At 37.8% G+C, this 24,633-nt stretch overlaps 1 protein-coding gene across 3 annotated transcripts in view; it reads left to right on the plus strand.

Annotated features, from left to right (window-relative positions):
- The window catches only part of CAPRIN1 (cell cycle associated protein 1), a 35,859-nt gene extending 12,972 nt beyond the window's left edge, over positions 1-22,887 (plus strand). The window contains exons 5-19 of one of the 3 annotated variants that reach the window (XM_055813324.1): positions 1,743-1,981; positions 2,093-2,175; positions 4,138-4,275; positions 5,662-5,714; positions 5,801-5,887; positions 10,916-11,071; positions 11,914-12,022; positions 12,498-12,559; positions 14,661-14,771; positions 15,309-15,458; positions 15,658-15,808; positions 17,633-17,827; positions 19,047-19,147; positions 20,018-20,081; positions 21,638-22,887. In XM_055813324.1, coding sequence (XP_055669299.1) covers positions 1,743-1,981; positions 2,093-2,175; positions 4,138-4,275; positions 5,662-5,714; positions 5,801-5,887; positions 10,916-11,071; positions 11,914-12,022; positions 12,498-12,559; positions 14,661-14,771; positions 15,309-15,458; positions 15,658-15,808; positions 17,633-17,827; positions 19,047-19,147; positions 20,018-20,081; positions 21,638-21,702 — 1,764 coding nt within the window. In that variant the 3' untranslated portion in view covers positions 21,703-22,887. The remainder of the gene's footprint in view (positions 1-1,742; positions 1,982-2,092; positions 2,176-4,137; positions 4,276-5,661; positions 5,715-5,800; positions 5,888-10,915; positions 11,072-11,913; positions 12,023-12,497; positions 12,560-14,660; positions 14,772-15,308; positions 15,459-15,657; positions 15,809-17,632; positions 17,828-19,046; positions 19,148-20,017; positions 20,082-21,637) is intronic. The other 2 variants (XM_055813326.1, XM_055813325.1) reach the window with 2 other exon arrangements.
- The last annotated feature ends 1,746 nt before the right edge of the window (positions 22,888-24,633 follow it).

Consider the following 24,633-nt stretch of genomic DNA (forward strand, 5'->3'; position numbering starts at 1 on the left):
TTCTAAATGCAGTAATGCAGTGAAGAATTGCAGTAATGCAGTGAAGAATTAATGAGCTAAGGAAAGAGCAGCAATATTGGTAGACTTCATGGTCTAGTTGTAGTTATTTTGGCCAGGAAAAATCAAAATTTGAATTAACATTGGTGCAGTCCCATTCAGGGATGCTGTATCTCAGGAGCAAAAAAATGTGGAAATTTGTTTGTTGGAAGTATGTATTGTGTAGTTGATGTTAGTGAAGCAGATTGGTCTAACGAGTGTATTTAATCTGTGAATGGACTGTGGTAATTTGAAGGGCGTCAGCATCCTCACATTGTAAACTGCTTACGCAATTGATGTGCTTGTAAATTTGTAGGCCTCAAAGCCAAGCCATTTTTTTGCTTTTTTTGTATCGGGTTTTCATGTATATTTCTGCAGTTTTAGTAGTGAAGAACTAAGTTCTTTGAACAAGTTTGTCCTGAAATATTTCCCTTGTCAGCTGACGATTATAAGCAGCAGGTGAATCCAGAAGTAATAAATTGGTGCTCTGCTTTCAAACTTGGTTGCAGTTTTTCCTGATTGGAGTTAGTTCTCATACAGTTGATTTTAGATGTCTTTGGTTTTAAAAAAGAAGTTTAGATGCTTAATTGGAAAGTTAATGTCATGAGTTAATTTTTTTGAAAGAGAAGATTAAAGTTTTGTAGTTACTAAGTGAGCAAGCTGAATTTTTGGAGGCTAGGTCCTTGGTTTAAGAATAAGAAAGGAGGAAATGTCCTGTCGGTTCATAGTAGTAATGCGTTTGGAGCATTATTATGACAGCAGTTGTAGAAGGTACTATGTAGAGTACAAGGCTGATGATTAACTGTCATCCATTCCCTTCCAGCATCCATGAAACTGAGAATGTTAGAGTGGATGCATTCCTGTTCCCTTTAGTGTCTGTCTGTGGACCTCGTGTCCAAGGATTTATTTAAATCCTTTTTGAACTTGGTTATACTATCTTCCCAACCTTTCATGGCAAAACATTCCATGAGTTCCCTCCTGTGGTGTGTAAGAAAAAAGTACTTTTGTTTATCTGGTTTAAGTTGATTTCCTAGTAGTTTCAATGAATGCCTCTGAGTGTCATGGGATATGGTGAATAACTGCTCTCGGTTCATGTTATCTGCTGGCCTTTTTGGCTTTTATGAAAAATCTGGATCACCCTTATTCCTCCACATTAAGGACCTAGGACTTAAGCTGTGCTTGTAAGGCAACTGCTCTGTTCCCTTAATCAGTTGAGTTGCCCTTCTCTACCTTTCCTAATTGCTATAAGTCCTCCTTGAGTTATGGAAGCTGGAAGTGGTAAATAGCCAGATTTGTTTAAAAGGTACTTAATTTTGTGTATAAGGGAAGCAGAGAATAGCAAGCTGGGCTTGTTTTAAATAATGAGTTCCTGTAAAGCTTTAGACATGGTAACTGCAGTTACTTGGCTGAACTGCAGGTAAGTCGTACAGAGATACAGACTTCAAGTAAGAATATGATCCAAAATCCAGTATGATCCAAGGTTTGTAGTATTGATTTTGAAGTTTGTCTTAATCTGCAGGCTTTTGACTGCTTATAAGATAACTCTTTGAAATTTCACAGAACATTGTGCTGTAATGTTAGATTGATAAGTGGCAGCTGAACAGCAACATCCACCTGTACTTTCCGATAAAAGACATTTCAAATCTATTTTTCCCCCTAAGGAATTAAAGTTTAGGCTATTTAAAATGTCTTCTCATTTTAAACAGATCCAGAAAACAATAAAAAAGACAGCTCGCAGGGAGCAACTGATGCGAGAAGAAGCTGAGCAGAAGCGTTTGAAGACTGTACTAGAGCTACAGTTTATTTTGGACAAGTTGGGTGATGATGAAGTGCGCAGTGACTTGAAGCAAGGATCAAATGGAGTACCGGTGCTGACAGAGGAGGAACTGACAATGCTGGATGAGTTTTACAAGCTAGTTTACCCTGAACGAGACATGAACATGAGGTAGGCTTACAGTTAGGTACTGGTCTTTGTAATTGTCGGTCAGTTAACAATGTATTTGTGGTAATTTAAAGACTTGGTAAGGAATTAACTGTTACTAATTTTTGTTTTAAGGTTGAATGAACAGTACGAGCAAGCATCTGTTCACCTGTGGGACTTACTGGAAGGGAAGGAAAAACCAGTTTGTGGAACAACCTGTAAGTATAGTCTCTGTTAAGAAAGAGCATGCTGAATTTGTGCTTGAACTAAAATACAATGCCTGCTGTAAGAGAACTTTGGCAGTTAATTATCTTTGTGAGTTTTTAGAGTAGCTACTTTTTTTTCAAACCTTAGCTGTACTGTAACAGAGTAACTTAGTGAAGTGTGAACTTACTGTGTAGCTTACTTATTTTTTTACTGATGCAGCATCACTTGGTATTTAAGCTTAGTCTGTTCCTGCTGTTTCAGCAGTATTCTGCTGCTGGTGGTGCTTAGTAGCAATTCTTTGTTTTCTGGAAATGTGTGTGTGAACAAGGAGCTTTTGTCAATAGAATGACCTAATATATAAATTGGCATGGCCTTATTTAGTGTCATGTTCTGCTTCCCTTGTCTGTTGCAAAAAACATTCTGGTTTTGCCTTATTTTGATTGATTAACATTGTTAATTGGGGTGTGGTCCTGCAGATGGACTGCTTCCTTGCAAAAATGTAAACTTTCACAGATACGTAGCTTTTAACATAAGACCTTAAGAAAATGGCTCTGCTAGGCAGTTGCCTGTTTTCTTGTGTCATAGGAAATTTTTGAAATCCCTTAATTGGAAATAATTGATTTGAGAAAGTTTTGGGAGATGTAATGCTTTTCTGTAGGTAAAATGGCTAATAACTTTCCCCCTTTTAAAAAAAACCTATTCGGTTATCCTTATTATATTAATTTTGAGTTGTTAAGGAGTTTTTTGTGTTCTGTCCATAGAAAGTGAAATGATAGTATTGGTATTGTTATCAAACCTGCTTTATTGAGGAATGATACACAGGAGATTGTAAGATGTTGTGGCCTTAATGGTAATAAGATTTTCCTTGTTTGTGGCAGAACTTCAAATTGTTTATATTGTTGAAATGAAATTTGGTGAGGAGGTACCAGGTTAATACTTTTTAAATTAATGTTTGTTCTGCAAGAACTTGCCTGAAATGGTTGTGATATTAGATCTTTGTGAGAGACCAAAGGTAGGTACCACGTATTTTTTTGGAAGAGGTGAGGAAGGCAAAGGTATGGGGATAGTTTTCAGGAGAGCTGATCTAAGTAAGGAGACTTGTTCTCATACTGGATGAAGTTGGGCTGGGTATTGGTATCTGGATCTCAGGATGAGCTTTTAATGATGTCTTTGGTGGCCATTGCTGGTTTGCTTTGTCTTGTAGTGGGGATGAATGTTAATGTATTTCTGTGATGTTCTCTGTATGCATTGATACATATAGCGACTATTACTTGCCAGACGTACATTGTGAATCTTCCATTTTAAGTCTTAGTTTTTGCTGGCCTAGACAGTCAGTAATGCTGCCTTGCCAGTGTGGCTGATCTGTTTTGGTTTAAGATGCCACAGCATTCATCTGAAGCACTGAGTGCAAGCTTGTGCTCATTTCACTTACAAAGGCTGTTCTAAGCCACTTCACCCCAGGGGAAGAACATTTGTGAAGGTGGTACCTGTGTGAATTTGTTTGTACTGACAGTTGTTTTGTAAGAAATAGACTTACAGAAAGGATATATTTTTTTTTAATTAGGAAATCATAAATAGTTCAGTTACAGTAGGAACTTCAGTGAGTTTCTACAACTTACGAAACTGAAAACTAAGCAACCTGAGATTTTTAAATAGCAGGAATAAAAGTATGGTAATTAAATTAATAAACTTTACCTCACTTTGAAGTGTTTCACAAATCTTCTGAAGAGTATTCTATGCTCTGAGATTCTCCTTGCCCTTCAGGTTATTCTCAACAGAAGTGAATTATTTATTGATTTATTTAATATGACCTAGTAAGCAGAAATTCTGGTAACAGTAGTGTCTCTGGACTAGCTTGGGGCAGCACCCAGCAAAAGGGTAATAAAATCTATGTGGGATCTTTGGGAAGGAAGGTGATGTTACTGTGAAAAGGTGAAGTTACTCTTAAGGTCTAATTCATTCCATTTTCCCAGATAAAGCGCTGAAGGAGATTGTTGAACGTATTCTTCAAACTAGTTACTTTGATAGCACGCATAACCATCAAAACGGATTATGTGAGGAAGAAGAGGCAACGCCCACACCTGCAGTAGAAGACACTGTAGCAGAAGCTGGTAAGAATATGAAGATGCCTTGGGACTAGCATATTTGTTCCTGTTGTACTGTCTTGTCTCTTTGGATTTGTCAGAATTATTAAATGGCAAATGTAGTTTTAAGCTTGAAAAAGCCTGTCTCAGAATTCTTCAGATGTACTAGTGTTTTGACTAGAAATCTCACTTCTTGATAATCAGGTATACACCCAGCCAGGCAGTGTACATGGGGGCAGCCAGCCATTCATTCAGCCCTGCTCTGAGCCATGAGGAAAAAAAAAAGTAGAGCAGTGTTCCAGAAGAGCTCTGTAAGGCTGACTCTTGGCAGCTACTTCTTTGGAGGAACTGTAATCCTTTCTAATGATCATATTGTAAATGTCTTCCGTTATGTGCAAGGAAAGGCTTAGTGTTCAAAGTGTGGGGTGTCCGCTGAATGAAGGAACAAAGTCACTTAGTAGTGCTTGCTTTTGAACACTTATTTCAGCATTTGTCTGTCCAGTGTGTCACTTGGTGAAATAAGAACCCAGGCTAACATTCTTTAGAAGCAAGTTTATGCAAATTAAAATCATTGCCAACATCTCTTTCCTTTTTTTTCTATAGAAATTCTCATTATGATTCATAAACAAAATCTTGTTCATTGATAGTATATATATATAAATACACACTGTTGCCTGAGGCTTTTCCATTTTCAGTGGTTCCCACCAGTTTAGTCCATGTCCATTGTTAGAGGGGAAGAGTATGTTTACATGCTTAAGAAATTTGAGAATGTGGTACCAAACGTTGCAAAAATACCATGACCTTTTTTCCCTTTTGAATATGTTGTGGAGAAGATGGAAATTTGGAGTAGCTGAACATAACTCTTCATAGCAAGAATTTAATACAATTTTTTCCTTTTAGTTCAAAACTCTGGGAATCTTTGTTATTGCTGATTCTCTGTTAACGTCCTGACGTTTTTGTTTTCTTCATTCCAAGACACAAGTTTCCTTTTTTGTCTACCTTGTACAGTCAAATATCTTCTGGGTTCAGAAACAAACCTGATGTTACAAGTCAGTGATACTGAGGCTTTAATTTCAGATCTAATCAAAGTCCCATCCCCTTGAAGATGTATGACAGGGCGACTCTTTCCTTAATGTATAGCAAGCTTCTAGTAACTGGGTATTAATGTCATTCAGGAGTAAATGTGTGTCCATTCAGTTTTACACTTAGCTGTACTTCTGTGTACCAGTAGTCCAGAACACTTCTTTGAAGTAAATGGGTTTGGTAAATGACTATAGCAAAAATGCACCAGACTTTTTTAAAATTCGACTTGTATTGGGGGAGACTTTTTCAACAGACTTTGTGTCTTCTAGGTCTGTAACATGTAGTTGTGGTTTGGTTTTTTTTTTCACATAAATGGTATTTTTCTTACAGAGCCTGATGCAGCAGAAGAATTTACTGAACCAACTGAAGTTGAATCAACTGAGGTAGTATTCACTGGAAAGACTGTCATTTTGTATAGCTTTAATGCCACTTACTTTTACTTTCATACCCTTTCTTATTTTTATTTTAGTATGTAAACAGACAATTCATGGCAGAGACTCAGTTCAGCAGTAGTGAGAAGGAACAGGTAGATGAGTGGACAGTTGAAACGGTTGAGGTAAGATCTTGTGTACTGCAGGTAAAATTGCAATCCCTGTTTCCGCTGACTCACAATTCATGATAGGTTTTAGTATTGCACCCTTTTTCCCCCAGTATATTTACATATATTTAAGTAGGCTTGGAATCACTACTCACTCTTCAATTACATACTCAGCTCAGGAATACCTAAAATAAAAACAATGCAGTCTGGCTAAGTTTGCAGAGAACTTGCTTTTGTTCAGTAATGGCTTGCTTGGAAACATGAAACCTTAAGAGTCTTAGGCTTAAATTAAAAGATTCTAGAGCTTTTTTTTTTTTTTTAAGAGAACTTTGCTACAAATGTAGAACTCTACGTTTATCTACCCAGCTGCTGACAGCATGGCGTACTTATGCATTTCATTGAGCCGTTCCATGCAGAGGGAGCTGAAAATTAGTGTCTCAACTAATACCAACTCCAGATTCCTGTGCACATAATTTGATGTTAAAAGATGCTTGTATGTACACCTCTGCATTCAAAAACTGTAGTTCTTCGTTATTTAACTTTTTACACCTTTGCAGTTGAGGGATAGTTCATTGTGATGTTTGTGGTATATTGCTATTGGGATCCGTTCCCAGTCTAGTAATCTAGACTTTTGACTTAACTACATGTGCAAGTCCGTGATTTTATTAGACTAGAATTTGTGTTCTTCGTGTACTGGAAAGGACAAGTCATATGGAGTCATTAACTTGTTCGGTATGTTGGAACTTGGGTTGTGTCCTTCTGTTAGGAACAGGTATGAGCAGTATCTTTCAGGTGCTGGAGACTTATTTTTTGATTCATTTTAGCCTTCTGCAGCAGCAACTTAGAGATGGTCAATTCTTTTACACTCTCTTCCTTGGTGTCTTCAGGCTCTTTAAGTGTAGGAGTGGAGTAAGTGTTCATTGTTCCATCAAGTGGTGAAAAAGAGAGCCGCCATTTTGATCTTACAATCTAATCCACATGATTTTACATTCGATCTGGCTGAAATTTGTATCTTATGGTACCTGAAGACTACTAAGAGATTTAATAATACTTAGGATGGGTGTGAGACTTCTAGAACGAGTTAAACAATTTTGCCGTGTATGTGAATGATTTGGTAGAATCTTGTCATAGTATTCTATTCCCTTACTTAAAAACCTCTAAAATATCACTGCTATTGAATGTGATTTAAGAAATCCCTTAAATAAAAAACATGAAGAAACCCTCCAAAAACACACAGTAAAGCCATGCTTGATTGGGGTATTCTTACAAGACACAGTATTTTAAAGTTAGCTTGATTGGCTTCTATCTGTCTTGAATATACCCAGATTACATCTGCGTTTCTACCAACTGTCCAGAGTAGGTTAGAGGTTCAGTTCTTTCTGTTTCCTACTATTAGGTAGTACGGATGAAGACACAGGAGTATAGGAAATGTCCTTACAATTGAAGCCTGTTGTGCTTCCCTCTGTTCTTAAGCTGTAAGGCTGTATATTGCGCAGCTGAAAACTCAAGACACTTCCTCATGGGTATAATAATATGCAGTAACTGTATTAGTATGGTAAAATAATTCAAATTGTAGTTTATCAGACTGATTTCAGAAACGCTTCATTTTCCATGTCTTAACTAGTCTGCTAAATCTGGATTCTCTTCAGCTTTGTTTGCATAGAACAATGCAATACAAAGAATATATATGTCAGTTGTCCTTCCTGTCCCAATTTCTTGGACTATGTATGAATGAGCAGTTCAGGAAAATTTAGAGTTGAAGACTGTTTCTTCATCATTAAGAAGATTACTTTCTCAGATATAACACAAAAAGGGGAAATTGAGAATAACTGTCTTTGAGATGACTCTTTCTGTTCTTATGGGCACCAAAATCCCATTTCTCGTGGGAATGCAACTGAACTGTCTTTAGGGAAGATGATGATGATGCACATTGTGCTCTTCAGTTGGAGACAGTTTTGGCATCAATATAGTGAAGAGCTGTGAATGGTAGCTGTTAATTTTGGAAGCTGATAGTATTTGGAAAGAGAACATTTATGCAGAAGATTTCCATGATTGTTATGAAGAGGAAGGCTATCACAAACTCATCTCTTTTTCAGTAACCCTCCAGTAGATGTGGTACATTCAAGATTTCTGTGGTATGGTATGTTTATAGTTTGAGAAGTGATGGTGTCTCACAATGACATTTCTGTATGGGCCTTCCATAAGTTTTAAACTAAAGAATTCGCTTGTGAATTTTCAAAGTGTATTTGCATTTGGATTATGTGACGTTTTAATTTTGGTGAAGATGTGCTTTATTGGTAATAGTGGGGGGGTTGTTTGTGGGTTACTTTTGTTGTTGTTTTGGGGTTTGTTTTTTTGTTTGTTTGTTTGATTATATTTTAACTGCTTCCTTTGTGACGAGTACCTGAATCTGTTTCTGTTTGTATACAAAGTTCTCTGTGCTTTAGCTTATGGAACTTCAGTTGTATAGATGTGTATTTTGTAGAATTGGAAACTGTTTTGTGACTGCCAGAATACAAATTAGTTCTCGTTGGTTTGTGGTCTCTTTCTGTTTTTACCTCTCCTTTCCTCCTGCTTTGCCCCCTGGCTTTCTATAGCCTGTCATTTTCCTTTGATTGTGTCTGGGCAGCTCTGCCTGCTGAAAAGGTCAAGGGGCAGGGTGTCAGGAGGCAGGGTGTCAGAAGGTGAACATGGAATTTGATAAGTCATACTATTCTGCAGAGGGGTTCAGCTCTTGTAAAACAAAAGTTTCACCTTGCTGCTGTGCCCCCAAGATGAATGGAAATGTATGGTCAGGTAGTAATTTGGTTTGTGAATAATGATGCCTATATTTGAGTGGTCTCTGTACCTTCTTCATGCAGCAGACTTAGAAAGCTGTTAAGGTTGGAACTACGTCCTGTCCCTCAGCAAGTTAATACACAAAATTTGAGTGTATTTTATAGTTTCATCCTACTGTGATTATAATACATCTAAGTACCTAGTAGTGATAATAAGACCAAAGGAATAGGCCATAAACAGTTCCTTTTGACATTGAAGAGATATGAAAAAGACAGTATAAAACATTAAGCACCATCTGCAGTTAGTACTGTACTACTTGTGAAAAAGGAAAATGCTTGATAAAATTTTGCCCCTGTTCTGTGTTCTTGATTATTCTGTCAACGTGTTTTTTTCTTGAAGATACTGAATCGTTACAAATGACTTGGGTTTCATAAGCTGAGTGATAATACTCAAATAATTGAGAATGGTTTTGGTAATAAATACGTAGGAGATGAGTGGCTGCTGGTTTTATCTCTCAAGTTTCACCTAGTCATCTGGCTTGCTGCTTTTGTTTTTTTACTTCCATTTTTAAACTTTGTAATGTGTAAGAGGTCTATATATGTGCTGTAAATAACATTTTCAGGAAAAAAAAATTGCCCTCCCAGGGCTTAATTCTTCATTAATTTGGAAACAGTCCATAATTGGAGGTTCAGGGACTGTAACAGTAAAGCAGTTGTGCGTGTTCTCTGGTGTGGACAGCCTTAGGGTATATATCCATGGGAATTTTCAGATTGCTTCTCTTCAGATGGGTGGTAGAGGAGATGTGGATCTGAAGGGAATCTTGAAGAGGAATGTAGGTTTTTGTTGTTAGGTTTTTTTGAGGCTTTTTGGTTTGGGGTTTTTTTTCCCAATTTTCTGTTTGATGGCTAGGGATTTGGTCAAGGAGTCATTGGAGTTGGAGGCAATTGCATGTGCAGAATGTTACTTACAGTGTTTGTAAATCTGAGCAAGGAGTAGGCATACTGAAAGATGCTGTAGGTTTCTTTGAGAAATTAAAAACATTTTACATGCTTTGAGGGTGGACATCAGGAGTTGAAGTTTAAAGTTCGGACCTGCGATTATAGAACTGGTCTAAAATAAGACTGTTCTGTCACTTGTCATGACCGCTGTACACAAATCTTGTCTTCTGCAGTTCTAATAAGAAACCAGGTATTTCACATGAAACAATTGAAGCTTTCAGGTGTATGTATGCTAAGTTATATCCTGTGCAGCTGTCAGTTAAAGGCTTACCTGTTCATCTGGCAGATTATTATTAATGAAAAGCTCAGGGGAACAGAGAAACAATAGATGTCTAAGTCATTGATAATAATCTTCTGTTTAAAGGACAGTTCTTGACATGAATGCAAATTGAAAATGGCACTTTTGTGTTATGGGAGTTGCCTAAAGAGCAAAACTGGTTAGGAACATGAAAGTGCTACTTCATTCAACTCGACCATCCTTGTAACACTGTTTTCAAACTGTTTGATGGTGGATATTCTTAGATGCTCATGCTCAGCTTACTTGGTTGCTCTGCTGTCTTTGATAAGGTGGTATTTGAAAGCATGTTGCTGTTGTTCGTACGTTTATGTGCACCATATTGGAATATGTCTAGTAAAACTGAGCTTTCCTGCCCACTATGAGCTGTGCTTCTGCTTCTGGTGTCCCCCCATGGTGCTGTCTTGCAATCCTTCCGTCATGCAATGCTGCCTGCTGTTCTCTGAGACCCTAGATCAGCTAGCTAGGATAACACTTGAGAATTTGGGTCTAGATGTGGCTATGAAAATTAAAAATGAAGTCTTAAGAGACCCAAAATTTCTGACTACTTAATTTACCAAAAAGGTATGAGAAGATAATCATTCTCCATCTGTGCATATTTCTGAAACTTACTCTTCCCTGACTTTCTTTAAATTCCCAAATGTTGATATGTTGGTGTCTCAAATTCTGCTCTAAAAAAATGCTTGTAATATTGAACAAATTCTTTGTTAGCGCTGTTCTTAATGGGGAGTGGAGTAGATGGAAAGAAAATTGAGTACAATCTGAACTTACTAATGCTGTGAAGTCCTCAGATCAGAAGCTGGCCGCCAGTATTGGCATGACTGTAGGGGGATGTAGTATTTTCCTTCAAGAACACTGTAGTAATTAAGTCAATAATGAATTAGGCAACAGCCATAAACTTCAAGAACTACCGACTCACTTCTGTGACATCTTTTCTTAAGCTGAAATTTCAGTTGATTGCTTGTTTCTTGTTAGGTTGTAAATTCGCTGCAGCAACAGACACAAGCTACATCTCCTCCAGTTCCTGAACCTCACACACTCACTACTGTGGCTCAAGCAGATCCTCTTGTTAGAAGACAGCGGGTACAGGACCTTATGGCGCAGATGCAGGGCCCGTATAACTTCATGCAGGTATGACGAACCCACCCTACTGTGAAGCTAGAACCAAAGACACAAAATGGCACTTTCTGGCTGTTAGTCATGATTTAAAGTCTCCTGTAGTTTATTTGAAAGATACAGTGGTTGTGCAAACCACATGGCGCTGTATGGCAAGATCCTCATCTAAAGCCTGTGAACCTGTATTGCTGTCAGAGTACACTTAGAATGTTACTTAGCTTTTCAGTCCTTCTTTGTACTACATCTACAGAGAAAGCAGAAAGTCATGCATCACTGGGTGCCATAGTATATTCTGCTTAAGTCAGACCAGCTGCAAAATACCGTTTCTGTAAGCTAGTTCTAAATTTTGTGTTACAAAAAAACTTACACAACACATGAAGACAGTACTTTTTGGGTTACTTCTTGAAGGCTCTCCTTTAAGCTGTAAAGTTAGAACAACTAGAAAAACATTGGGAGATAATGGAATACATCAGAAAAAGCTTCTTGTCTTCCACAAAGACAGACACCTTGGTAATAAGTGAGGCATACACTATTTACATTCTTTTTTGTGTTTCTTTATACAAAGTGCTGATTTATGATCAAGAATAGTTTGCTGCTTATTCTGTCTGGCTGTTAGTCTCCCTCCAGTTAACCTTTTGGTCAGATAAGCTCTAATGTGTATATACGGACTGAATTTTTATTGTGCTAAATACATTCTGCAATTTTTACTATCTTAGTTGCTTTAAACATATGGTAAGACCACCAGTTGTAACTGTGGGCTAAACTTCCATTATTGTGACCTGGTTGTTTCTGTATTATGGATGTTAATATTTTTTAAATACAGTAAGTTGGATTTGATTTTATTATTCCTACCCCAGGACTCTATGCTGGAGTTTGAGAACCAAACACTTGATCCTGCAATTGTATCTGCACAGCCCATGAATCCAGCACAGAATTTGGACATGCCACAAATGGTTTGCCCTCCAGGTTTGTAATGGTAAATCCTAAACATAAATATTGGGGAAGCCTGCAAGTCAAGTCGTCTCTTAGAAATGCTTCAGTTACTGCTACATAGTGAAAGGGTCATCACAAGTAATTGATAAAAGTGTGATTTTTCTCAGAAATGTGATTGTACGTCTGAAGCATACTATTCATAGACTTGTGATTCTCACATGCTTCTAGGTTTTGCTGGGAAATGTGGAGCATTATAAACTTTTTTTTTAAGATGGGCAAAATAGTTTTGCTTAGTCTTTTGGAAATTGTTGGATAATTTTGGACAACTGGAAAATATGTCCTTTGCATGGAAATTGTAATTGGTATTTTGAGTATAGCTTTGCCATGCTAAAAGGATAATCATCTTTGCGATGATCAACTCTCAAATAACTGAATTGGATAAGGTGGTAATGCTATTCTGCGAAAGGTTTGATTGTACTATGTAGTAAGTGAAATTATTTTACTTCAGTTCATGCTGAGTCGAGACTTGCCCAGCCTAACCAAGTTCCTGTGCAACCAGAAGCTACACAGGTAAAATGTTTATTAAATTGTATTTTGGATTTTAAATTGATTTTAGGCTTCATTGATGTTACAATAGGATTTTAATTCCTAACAATATGAGAAACTCAAAAGAAAAAGCTGAAGTTCTGATTTTGGGAAATTGCTTATCTCCCTTATCTCTTCAACATTGTTGCTTATAAGCATTACTATATACGGTTCTGTGCTCTGCAGACATTGCATTTTTTTTATAAGGGAGTTTTATCGGTCATTATCTTGTTTGGAAAACTCAGGTTCAAGGTGGAGGTACAAGTTTACTGAGGAAACTGCATTTCTAACTAGAGGCCTCTTAAACTGAAGGGCACAAGCACGGAAGCAGTTGCAGTTTGCGCTGCTCATTCTAATGGCCTAGTGTGAACTTCTTGGCAGCTGCCAGTTCTTTCAGTCTGTGGGGCTCACCTCAAGTCTTTAAATTCAGTATGTGGATATGATTTTAATTTCACAAATTGACTCCCACATGCCTGTGTGTTAGGCTGCCATCACTTAAAATCTGTGTTCCATGTGACGGTGAATTTTAAGTGGGGTTTTTTTTATGATTCAGAGGAAGGTGTTAGGAATACTGTTTTGTGTAGTCCTACTCTAATACTGCAGCTTAACTTGAGGTTTCTGAGTGCATTCTGTTCAAGATTGACTAATAATTGGACATGTCAACCTTTGTCTAGTAACGTTCTCTTTCATGTTAAACCATGTGTAGTAATATTTCTAATTTGGATAGAAACAAGTTGTCCTTTATCTGCTTATTTGCAACAGAAATGCCAAAACCAAAATAACTTGGTTAAAGGGCAGTCTGTATCTGTTCAAGTGGGTGTCAGACCACAAATAGACTTAATGGATTAACTATAGTTTGTGGCCTGTTTTTTCACTTGTTCTGTTAAGGATTACTCCCAGTTGTTTGCTTGGGTAGTATTTTAATACTGGAGTTGTAGAGCAGTCAGGATGAGTTGAGTGTGGTTTTCAGTTGAGCTTTGCCAAAAATTTCTAAGTAGGATCTCTTAAACTTGCTTTGCAATGTAGAAATTATGTATTCAAGAACTTCCTGATTTTGTATTAAGCGTATGTGGCATCTCTGAAGGACTGCTGGTCTCAAGTAATGAATCTGATCCCTGTAGGTATTTGAAAACCAAAAGAAAAATCTGGATTGATTTTGTATCTCAGAGTAATGGTAGTGTAAATTGTTTGCTTTATCTTTCCAGCTTAGAATCTGCAAGTTTTAAGTCACTCGTTTGTATAGAAACAGGAATGTGGGCTTTTTCTTTGAGTGTCCTCTGTATGTACCTCCTGAAGTGCTAGTAGTCTCAGTGCTTTTTGTTGGTTTGTAGGTGCTGAATAATTTTTTGGCAGAGTTCCTTCTGCATTAGCTTTTATTTTACTGTTAAATTATGCCTGTCAGTTACTCCAATGGATTTTTTTTTTCTTATTTTCCTTATCTCAGCCAGAGCTGCTCCTTATTTTCTTGGGGATCTTGCAAGCAGTAGCTAAACTTAGCTCTTTTGAGTGTTCAACAAGATGATGTGAAGACACCCATCAGTCGTTACCAGTTGCCTCTTAAAGTCCCCAGTAGCCTTAAATGCGAAGTCCTCTGCTTTGCTGGTCAGAGTTGTCACTGGACTCTGTGCAGGGGAGCAGAGGCTTTAAAATGAGGGAATTCGGTCCATTGGAAACCAGCACTTCTCTATTTCTGTGTGAGCTTGGAGTTCTCTCATTTAAACTTTTATATATTTCTTGCTCCCTCTATCTTTCCCCAGCTTTTGTGTTACAGTAATTGAGGTTGCATAAGGAAGTGAGGAGAAGGATGTGTTCGTTAGTAAAAGCAAATGCCTGTCCAGCTGATTCAGAAATACCCACAGAACACAGTCTGGCAGGGGGTGGGTGGTATGGCACATTAGAATATGTCAGGATGAGGTGGTTAAACTTCTTGTTAAAAAGCACTTATTTTTTAATGGTTGTAGGGATTTGCTGGAATACCTACTTTTTACTAGAGAGTACCATTCATTCCAGAGTTCTCTGATACTTTTTATAAAACTGTGTGTGAGCATCAGCTGACTTTTGGGGGCTTTGGGGTTTATTTTGTCAGGTTCCCTTGGTTTCTTCTACAAGTGAGGGATATACAGCCTCCCAACCCATGTATCAGCCTTCTCACACAACAGAACAACGGCCACAGAAAGAATCAATTGACCAGATTCAGGCAAGTCAGATTTCACAGGGGTGGGAAGGACTCTGCTTGCAGGTGTGATCAAATGTTAGTCTATGCTTTTTTTATAAATAAAGTTTTGTAACTTTTAGTTATCTATTGGTAGGGCCACTTCAGTTCCATTTCATTTCAGAAATTTGAGCCTGTCCGTGACCAGTAAGTCCTTCACAGTAAGAAGACACTTAATTTACAAGATTGTTTAGTTAGAAGTAACATGCCAGCATCAGTGTTGTTGGCTTAGGAAATGGGATTTAGTTTTTCACATTGGCAGTTAGCACAGACACTTGTTCATTTCCCCCCTCTAATTTTTTCTAGTTGTGTTTCAAGTTAATGAGGGAGCATGCTAGGGTTTTCCTTTCCTATTATTCTGTTGTGAATGAGGCTGTTCAGCTGAAATAGAAAACACTCATTTTTTGAGGTGAACCTGAGACATTGTTACTCCTCCCCTGCCCCCCAAGTGATATTTTTTTTTTTTTTAAGGTTTCGGTATTACTCAAAAACTGCTAAAATGTTGTTTGTTTCAATTATTAGGCTTCAATGTCACTGAATGCAGACCAGACCCCGTCATCATCATCGCTTCCCACTGCATCCCAGCCTCAGGTGTTCCAGGCTGGATCTAGCAAGCCTTTGCATAGCAGCGGAATCAATGTTAATGCAGCTCCATTCCAATCCATGCAAACAGTAAGTAGTAAATTCATACTGAATCCCTGTATTTTGGTAGCCATTCCTTTTGTTGTTAAATAAACACTGGAATCAGTCATGTAATTAAATAAACAGTAATGTGATACTCATGTTTCTCAGACTTGCGTGCTTCTTTGTGTGATGTGATGAAGAAATGTAAAAAATTAATTGGACCAGAGCTATTTCTCTAATGTTACAGGTATTCAACATGAATGCACCTGTTCCTCCTGTTAATGAGCCAGAAACCCTTAAGCAGCAAAACCAGTACCAGGCCAGTTACAACCAGAGTTTCTCCAATCAGCCTCACCCAGTAGAGCAATCAGATCTTCAGCAAGAACAACTCCAGACGGGTAAATTTATCTTGGCAAAAACTAAAATGGTAGTAGCCTCAGCAGAGCAGACTGTCAGGCTGTGAAGTCCCAGGTGGTGCAGCAAAGCATGTCACATGTTCTCAAACATTTTTAGTCTTGTGAAGCCTTCCCCTGAAAAATAATTGGGTTTTGTTATTCTGTCTTGGTTTGAATATCCAACGAGGGTTGAAATTCAGTATATGTATCTCCAGCTATTAGAAGAATTTTGCCATTTGATTCAGTTTTATATGAGTTTAAAAAAAACACAAACAGGATTAAGGTTTGTGGTGAAGATGATAGCAGTATAGTGGACTACTTGCTCTGCTGATGTTAAGATTGGATGTTCCATAAATTTGCTTTAAAAAAGGTTGTACTACCTGAGATTACATTTTAGAAAGGAAATAGCTACAACTGAGAGCAAGTAGGGGCTGCTTCTCACAGATGCAAGGTTCACAAAGATCTAGAACCTGTTGCTAAAACCAGTTAGCCGTGGTTTGAATATAACAAGCAAAATACTTTCAAAATTAGCAACTTCAAAGAACCAAACAAACAGTAAAATAGAGTCTATGTACAAAGCTGTTCTTCACCCAGAACTCACCTTTCCACAGAGATAAAATTTGCAGATGCAGAGAGGGATTTTGAGTGAAGGACTAAAGACAGAGATGACGAGGGTGAAGTGCTAACAAGTGTTGGAGGTGGAGTAAAGAAAAAGAGCTTGATCCTTTATAACTGATCATGACCTTGAAATTTGTCATCTTTGCAAGTTGGGATACTGGGGTGGGTGAATGAGAAGAGGGAGAACCAAGTTTTTGTTTTATCTATACTGGTTTTGAGCTGTATACAGGCACAAGGCAGAAAGTGTGTCTGGGGGATGCTGATGTGGAAGGTGGGCCATGCGGTAATAAAAAAATTACTGTAGCAGTAAATGGAGCTGTTGATACACAGAAAATGCAGTGGCTTTAGAACAAAATCTGCATACTGGGAGAAGGGAGGACCTATGCAAAAGCCCAGTGGTGCTCTGTGGCTGAGTGCAGTAGATGTAAAGTTGTTCCCTGTTGGGCGATTCTCTTGCATACGAGAGGGACACAACAATTGGAGATCTTGCCTCAGCATTTGGTATTGAGCTAAATTTTACAGCTGTTTTGCTCTTACATACAGAATTCCATCTTTTATTGCACTTGCTGAGCCTCTAACCCTTGGATTGCTTTTGTAATCCACTTCATTCCTTGCAATTCCTGTGAAGTGAAGATGTTGTGTTTCGAAGATGCACAGTCTCAAGCTATCCATCCTGCTCTTGCCTTTTGATTTACATGTTCTGTAGAATGTCCCAGCCTGTACAGTCAGAATGTCAGCTTTGTTAGAATGTTCTCATCAACCTTACCTTAGTCTGCACAGCTACACTTAACAGAGAGAATTTTAGTGAAAGCAGGTATTTCTTTGTGGCTCTCTGCCAGTTCAGGGAGGAGGAAGGTACAGAAGGGAGTTAACTTACTCATGCTGGGTTTTTTCCTCTAGAGTACGTGTTGCTGATTCTTAAAGAGTTTGAAATGGCACAGGAAAATTGTGCTTGCATTAGAAATGTTTGTTGCTAAGCTTACAGTAGAGACTTCTTGACACTGACTTAAATGAACTCTACTACTTCTGGGTTGTTCCGATACTGTTGGTTATCTTGACACATAAACTTGAGTTAATTATTTTTCTTTGAATGGGTGGGCATTTATTGATGTGTTCAGTGGTTTTTCAGAGCTTTGAGTATGTGGGAACATAAATTAAGAAACATAGGCTTCTATAATTCAATTTTTTTACCCCCCAATTCCAATATAGTGGTTGGTACTTACCATGGTTCCCCGGACCAGACTCATCAAGTGGCGGGTAACCACCAGCAGCCTCCCCAACAGAATACTGGATTTCCACGTAACAGTCAGCCTTACTATAACAGTCGAGGAGTGTCTCGTGGTGGATCGCGTGGGGCTCGTGGCTTAATGAATGGTTACAGGGGACCGGCAAATGGATTTAGAGGTAAACAGCTTTGTTAAACTCTCATTTGACTTTTACTTACTTCTTTCTGGAAACTGTGTCAAGATACCAAGTGTTAAACTGACCCGCTGTTTTTATATTGTAGTAGAATCTCTGTAAGATATTTAAACTTGTAGGAAAAACTCACTTTGCTTTAGCCAACTTAAGCAACTGTAATTTTAGGTGTTTTGTTAGTCTTCCTACTAGGATGTAAGCAAAGCAGCATATTTTTTTTTTCTTTCTGTGCTGAAGGCTTAGTCTTAGTTTGATTAGGCATCTACTGCAAGTATAAATAAGAAAACACGGAAATATCCAACAATTTCACAACCATAAAGTGAGGAATTCAGGTGTCAATTAATACTTCAAAAGTGTTCTTAAATTTCCAGTTATGGTAGAAGCAGTATATTTTAGAGTTCTGTGTTGCATCATGTGGATAATAAGCTGGATAACGTAGAAATAACACGAAAAAAAAGTCCAAAAGTCATTACTCTGAGGGGAATTAATAGGAGTGGAGGAATTATACTGCAGTTCTGGGTAAATAAAGAGAACTTTCATGATTCCTGGAGATTACTGTATGTGGCTGTCAATGTTACAAAGATGTGTGTGTTAGAATGGGGAGAGAGAGATTATTTCCTTGTCAGGTGTTCTGGGATTTAAGTAATGGATACAGTACTGTCTGCAATTGCCATGCTCTCTTCCCCTTGTGGTTGGAGGGTAGAGGAGAAACCTGCATAATACAAGTGATTGTGGTAGGGAATGCGGTGGTCACTACTTGTCTAAAATTGATCTGGATTCCAGGCGGTAGATTCTTGGGACTGGAGCCATCCTTGGACATGGTTCCCAGCACTCGGAAGGGTCTTGGCTCGGGAGCAGCTTCTTGCTTCAGTGGGCTGTTGTGGCCTTGTAGGTCGCAGCAGTTACATTTAGATCCTAGTGTAATGTTTAGCTCTGGATTGAATGTTACATAAATCAAACCTCAAATGACTTGAGAAATACATTGAATTGCTATCTTCTCCCAGTTCTTACTAGCTCTTCATTCTTGTTTCTTGTAATAATATTAGCACTGACATTGCAAACATTGCTTGACTTGCAAGTAAACAGTACTTAGTGAAGGGCTTTTCCCTCAGGTTAAGGTAAAATGCTGTTACTAGTTTTCTTTATATGGTAGCATGAAGTGAAAAGTTACAATTTCCAAGTAAAAGACTTGCACCCTGTTCCTTAGGAGGATATGATGGCTACCGTCCTTCCTTTTCCAACACTCCAAACAGTGGTTACACACAGCCCCAATTTAATGCTCCACGGGATTATTCAAACTACCAGCGGGTAAGTTACAGTTATGTTGTGACCTTCTTGAAATAGAAGGAAGAAGTACCTGTCATTGAAAACACTCAAACAAAGCTATTAGCAAAAACTTTTCCAATGCTTTTTTTTTTTTTCTTTTAATTGCTAATGAAGACAGTTTCAGGTACTGAACAGATACTTAGAAATAGTAGGCTGTTAAATGGCTGGTTAGAAATGGGAAATGTGTTCTGTTTCACTGATTGACCTCTAAAGGAATTAGTCAAGGAACTAGAGCAAAGTTGAGTAAATTATAAAGAACACTTTCTTAAATATAATTATTTTCTCAGCTTTGAGAAAGAACTTTAAGGAAGAACTTAAATCCATGGAAATTAACTTCCCAGACTTGCTGGGTATTTCCTGTCTTCTGCCATGCTGATACTTGAAATTTGTGTAGAATTTTGTTCTGAAGGAATTACACTGTTAGCTCAAAGCTTAGACTGACTTGAAAATGTAGAACTCTGTGTATCCCCAAACAAGTATTTATAGGCAAACGAGATGGCAGATTTTGGTCCTGCAGTTAGAATGTCATTTCATTTATTGACTGGTCCTTCAGAAAATCCATCTGTTTGGCCTTGGTGTAGTTAGAAAAATTTGAACACTAAATGCATCTATTTACATTTCATATTCATATTGAACAACATATCCTGTAACTGGAGAGATAATTTGTCATTGTACATTTTATTTTTATAAGATTAATTTAAAATAATAAAATGCTGTACGTTGAAGTCACAGGTCTTTTGTCAGTGCATATTGTTTTAAAAGCTCCTTATTTTATTGGCAATTAATAGCTTCCTGAAACATAACAAAATGCTCGGGTTTTATGTTTTAACTCCTTAAATTTCTTTGTTTCAGGATGGATATCAACAGAATTTCAAACGTGGCTCTGGACAAAGTGGACCTCGTGGAGCTCCTAGAGGTAATTTCCTCAGTAGTGAATAACTGATTTGTGCTGAATGGAAGTTTTTTCATCCATCTTAGGGAGTTTTGGGTTTAAAAAGTCACCTCACTCGTTATGCAGAGGGTCACGATTGAAAAATAAGAAAATAAGCTTTATTTTTCTTTGACCTTGTTGTTGACCCTGCTTTTGAACAGGTGTTGAACTTGGGAGGACCTCTTGAGGTCCCTTCTGACTTGAATTATACTGTGATACTTTGAACTTGGGATGGAATTTTAGTTGGCTGTTGAATGATATTCTTTGAAAAGGAGTTAAAACAAGAGTTGCTTTCAACACTTCCAATGTAGTAGAACTATTTAGTAGCCTTTGATTAATGAAAGCCTTAGGAAAGCCTTTTTTGTTTTATCATGACTTAAGATCTGCTTACTAGCTGCATTAGTAGTTTGCAAGCAAGACTTGCTTATGCAGCAGACGTTGGGCTTGAGCTGACTGTCAGCTTTCGAAATTGTATATTACTCTGTTGCACTGAAAGATTTCCTACTGCATCTATTTTGGAGGCCTCTTCATTTAAGGATACAAAACTTCTCTCCACGCTTCTCTGTTCCTTGATCCTGTAAATTTTTTGATTTTAGCTTATGGAGCTGTGTTGTCCTGTAGTTTCATAAGAGACTTTACCACATGTTCCTCTGAGAAGACAAGAAAAAACCCCTACTTACATAATGAGGCTGTAGTTGGAACATCTAAATTTTATTCTCAACACTATTTCCACAGTTCGACTTTTTTCTTTTTTTTTAGTAGATTTTTAGTCGTGAGACTGTCTTCTGTCTCAATGATTCTAAAGGTCTTTTCCAACCTAAGCAATTTGATGACTCTATGATACAGAATTTTCCATGAGAATCTTAAGGTTTCACCAGAGTGGCTTGTCAGTGAGGACAGCTTGAGGCTGTATGTTGGCACTGCCTACGAAAACACAGCTTTTTGTGCAGTAGCTCAGTTTTGAAGAGTTCTGTCCTTGACTGTCTTGGTACTGAAAGACCTATAGAGTGGACTTGTGGTCTGAAGTTCAGTCTAGTCTTAGGCTGTGGTGAAACCCAGCACATGTTTTAGGAAGCACCACTTTAATGAAGAAAAATCTTGTGGTTTATTGTCAGGGATGTACAGGCAAACGTGAGAGGGATTCCCCAAATGATTTGCAGTTCTCATATACTGAGAGTGTGAGCTACAGGCAGTCTCTTTCTTAACGAAGGAAGAAAAGAATGGAAGTTAAAACATGATTAGTTAACTCACAGTACTTACGTTTAAATTACAGTAAATCTTTGCCTTTACTGCAAAACTTTTTACCTGAAGTCATTATAGCTTTGAAGGTCTGGGGAAAGAAAAGTACCGTGATAAAGCTGAAAACTGTAAAGACAAGTTACATCCTTTTGAGTTTCGATTGGAAGGAGCTTTTAGAACCATATATAATCCGGATACGCACCTGGGAATTCTTTCCCAGTTAGAACCAGAGCTTTTAGGGTATTTTTTTTTTTAATAACCTGACTTCATGCATAATTCAAGAACCTTTTTATGTTTTCTAGGTCGTGGAGGGCCCCCAAGACCAAACAGAGGGATGCCTCAAATGAATGCTCAGCAAGTGAATTAAACTAATTCATTGGATTACATAAAACGCCAAAAACAACGCTGGCCAGTGTACTATACATGTTACCAGAAGAGTTATTATCTATTTGTTCTCCCTTACAGGAAGTTTGTTGTAAAGGGACTATTTTCATTACCCATAATGACAGGACTACAGTTGCCAGCTTTATATTACCTGGATATTGAAAGGAACAAAACAACGTTTACTCTGCATGTTCTGTCCTAAGCATCATCTTGAGCCTTGCACATGAGATTCAGATTCCTCACCCTTGCTAAGAGTAAAGAAAAAGGCAATTTTCAGGGTGATCCAATCTCCATGGTTAACTGAAGTTGCAGGAAAAAGCAAAGACTCACTTCTGACATTTAAAAGTGATGTAACAAATTTGGATAAAATCTGCAAATTTGTAAAGATTTACTGTGGTGGCAGTTGACAAAACTTAAATGTTCCCATGAAAGGATGGAAAAGGTGAAGTGTGGCTTGGTAGAGTAACTGCATTTCAGCTTTTTCTTTCTAAATTGAGGCACTGAACAGTTAAAGATGCGTAGTGATGCGTATTTCCCTAAATAGACAAACAGGCTTCTAGCCAGTTTTTGACAAAGAAGCACCCTTAGCTGCAGCACTCCTCATCACCAGGGCCCTATTTACTGTGGCTAAGGATTTAAGATCACTTGCATAACTGCTAATGTAATTGTGTAATTATTTTTTTATTAAAAAAAAAAGCTTTGATTTGGCACTTGAAAAAATTTTGCAACAAATGTGAGATATAATCTGGATGGCCACTGTGTATTTGATGTGAAGTATTTAGATATCTCTTTGAGACACTTAAGTTTCTTTGATAGCAATGACTTTTGTAAGGATTGGTATTCTCTTACCATTCCTTATGACTTGCACATTGTCTGTCACTAATACTTGACCTTGCTGTATTATCACCTAAATAACTGATGCCGGTACTGATGGAAATCTCTTAATGGATAATCATAACACTTATGGTCACATGTCCTTTTGTCTTTCCTGCAGCCTTGAAGGTTTTAAGAAATCTCAAATGCCCGCTGCTGCTGCCCTTTTAATCGCTATCTTTTGAAAAGCACCAGTATGTGTTTGAATTGGTTTCCCCTTTTAAGGGAAATGACAGCCAGCAGTTACAGTTCTAATGGTATAAGCAAGACAAATAAAACATGTTTATAAAAATTGTATCCTGGAACACTGGTTTTCAACGACTGAAACAATTTTAATGTGATGGGGTGACATTTCATAAGGTTTTGAGGGTTTTTTTCCCCGATAGATTCTGTTTTTCCTGAATAGATGTAAACCTTCCTCCTGTTTTTTTTAGTGTTTTACCCTAATAGCTGTGACTTCTGGGAAACTTCTTTTTATGGACTTACTTTTCATCAAGGCAGCAATGTATAAATGGAATGGCATAAGACTATAGGAGCTGGAAGATACCAAGTCTTATTCAAGTTTTGCTACATACTTGTGGTGTAATCTTTGGAAAATCACTTGTGCCTACCTTTTGCGCACATGCACTCTCTCTGCAGTGGGGAGAATATATTTGATAGCTGCCTCCATAGAGGTGTTGGTAGTTCTGTTGCATTCTGTAGCACGTGCAAGAAGAAAAGTGCTATATACGTTAAGTATTGCTCATCAAATGATTCCGATGTGTGGAAAGGTGAAATTAAGGAACAGCTACATGTTGTTTTAACTGTTGTATACAAAACTGAAGGTTGTTTTCACTTTGAGGGTCGTTTCTACTTTGTATCACAACTGAACTTTTAGAACTTGTAGTCAGATGCTTTGACTTAGTTGTAAAATAATCTGAAACTCCATACAAATAGGTGGTAATATCACTTTTCCATGTTGTGTGACGAGCGCAAATGAGAAATGTTTTTACTGAGAAAAGTGATAAGCTTGCAAAGACAATATTACACACCAGACATCTTGAAACGATGCTGATGACTAGAAGCAGCAGTTTTAGTCAAGGCCTAGAAACATTCCATACCAGTATAACTATATAAACTGCAGTCCACTGAGGAGTTGCTGTTCTGTGTCTTTTTTTAGGAAACTATTACTGAGATTAGTCCCAACTGTTTTTTAACTGGAAAAAAAATAAAAAGACAAACCTTCTAATGTTGAACTGATGTAGGAAAACAGTGAATTCTTTTTTTCAAAATTTCTTTATGGTTTTTGTGCATCAGCTTATTTTTAAATGGTTGGTAGAACACAAGCTATTCGGCTTTTTCCATTGCACACCAAATGCTTCTTAAATATCTGATTGTAGTTTGCCAGTAAACTTGCAGCATAATGAATTAAAGACCACTGAATGGATCAGATCATTCCATTTAAGGTTTTGGGGTTATTTTTTTTCCAACTTATATTTATTCATAAAACATGGGGTAGCTGAGAGGCCTCTTAAATGAGATACAACTTTGTAAGCTTTTTCATGTCTGAAAATGGTCTTTAGGGTTGGCTGCTCAAACTGTATGCTGACAGGGGGAGATGTGTTGTAATAACAAGCGTAAAACAAGTACATAAGATGTGATTAATTTGGGAATTTGCACTGACTCCTTTCATCTCGATACATGCATCTAATAAACAGTATACTGAAAAACTGGCTTGAGTCACAGTATGGCACATAGGTCCATCAGCTGGTTTTCTGGCCTGGTCAGGGGAGCTTTGGAGTATCTTCACTCCGTAACTTGGCTCTAGATCTGAGTTAAATCCACATGACAAGCACTCCTAGGTTTGTTTCTGTTGATAAAGGCCATCTTTTGTACAAAGGCCATTATAGAAGTGATTGTATGGAGGTAAAGCGGTGGCAGCTCTGGGCTGCCTCTGTTGCAAAGACCTTTCTGGATGCTGTGGGTGAGCTGTGTTTATTCTAGTTTGGTGCTGCTGTGGGATAACTCGGGCCTGATGCCTGTGGCTGGAGAGCATGAGTGA

This window comes from Falco peregrinus, chromosome 9 (genome assembly GCF_023634155.1).
Source record: "Falco peregrinus isolate bFalPer1 chromosome 9, bFalPer1.pri, whole genome shotgun sequence".
Taxonomy (NCBI): Eukaryota; Metazoa; Chordata; class Aves; order Falconiformes; family Falconidae; genus Falco; species Falco peregrinus.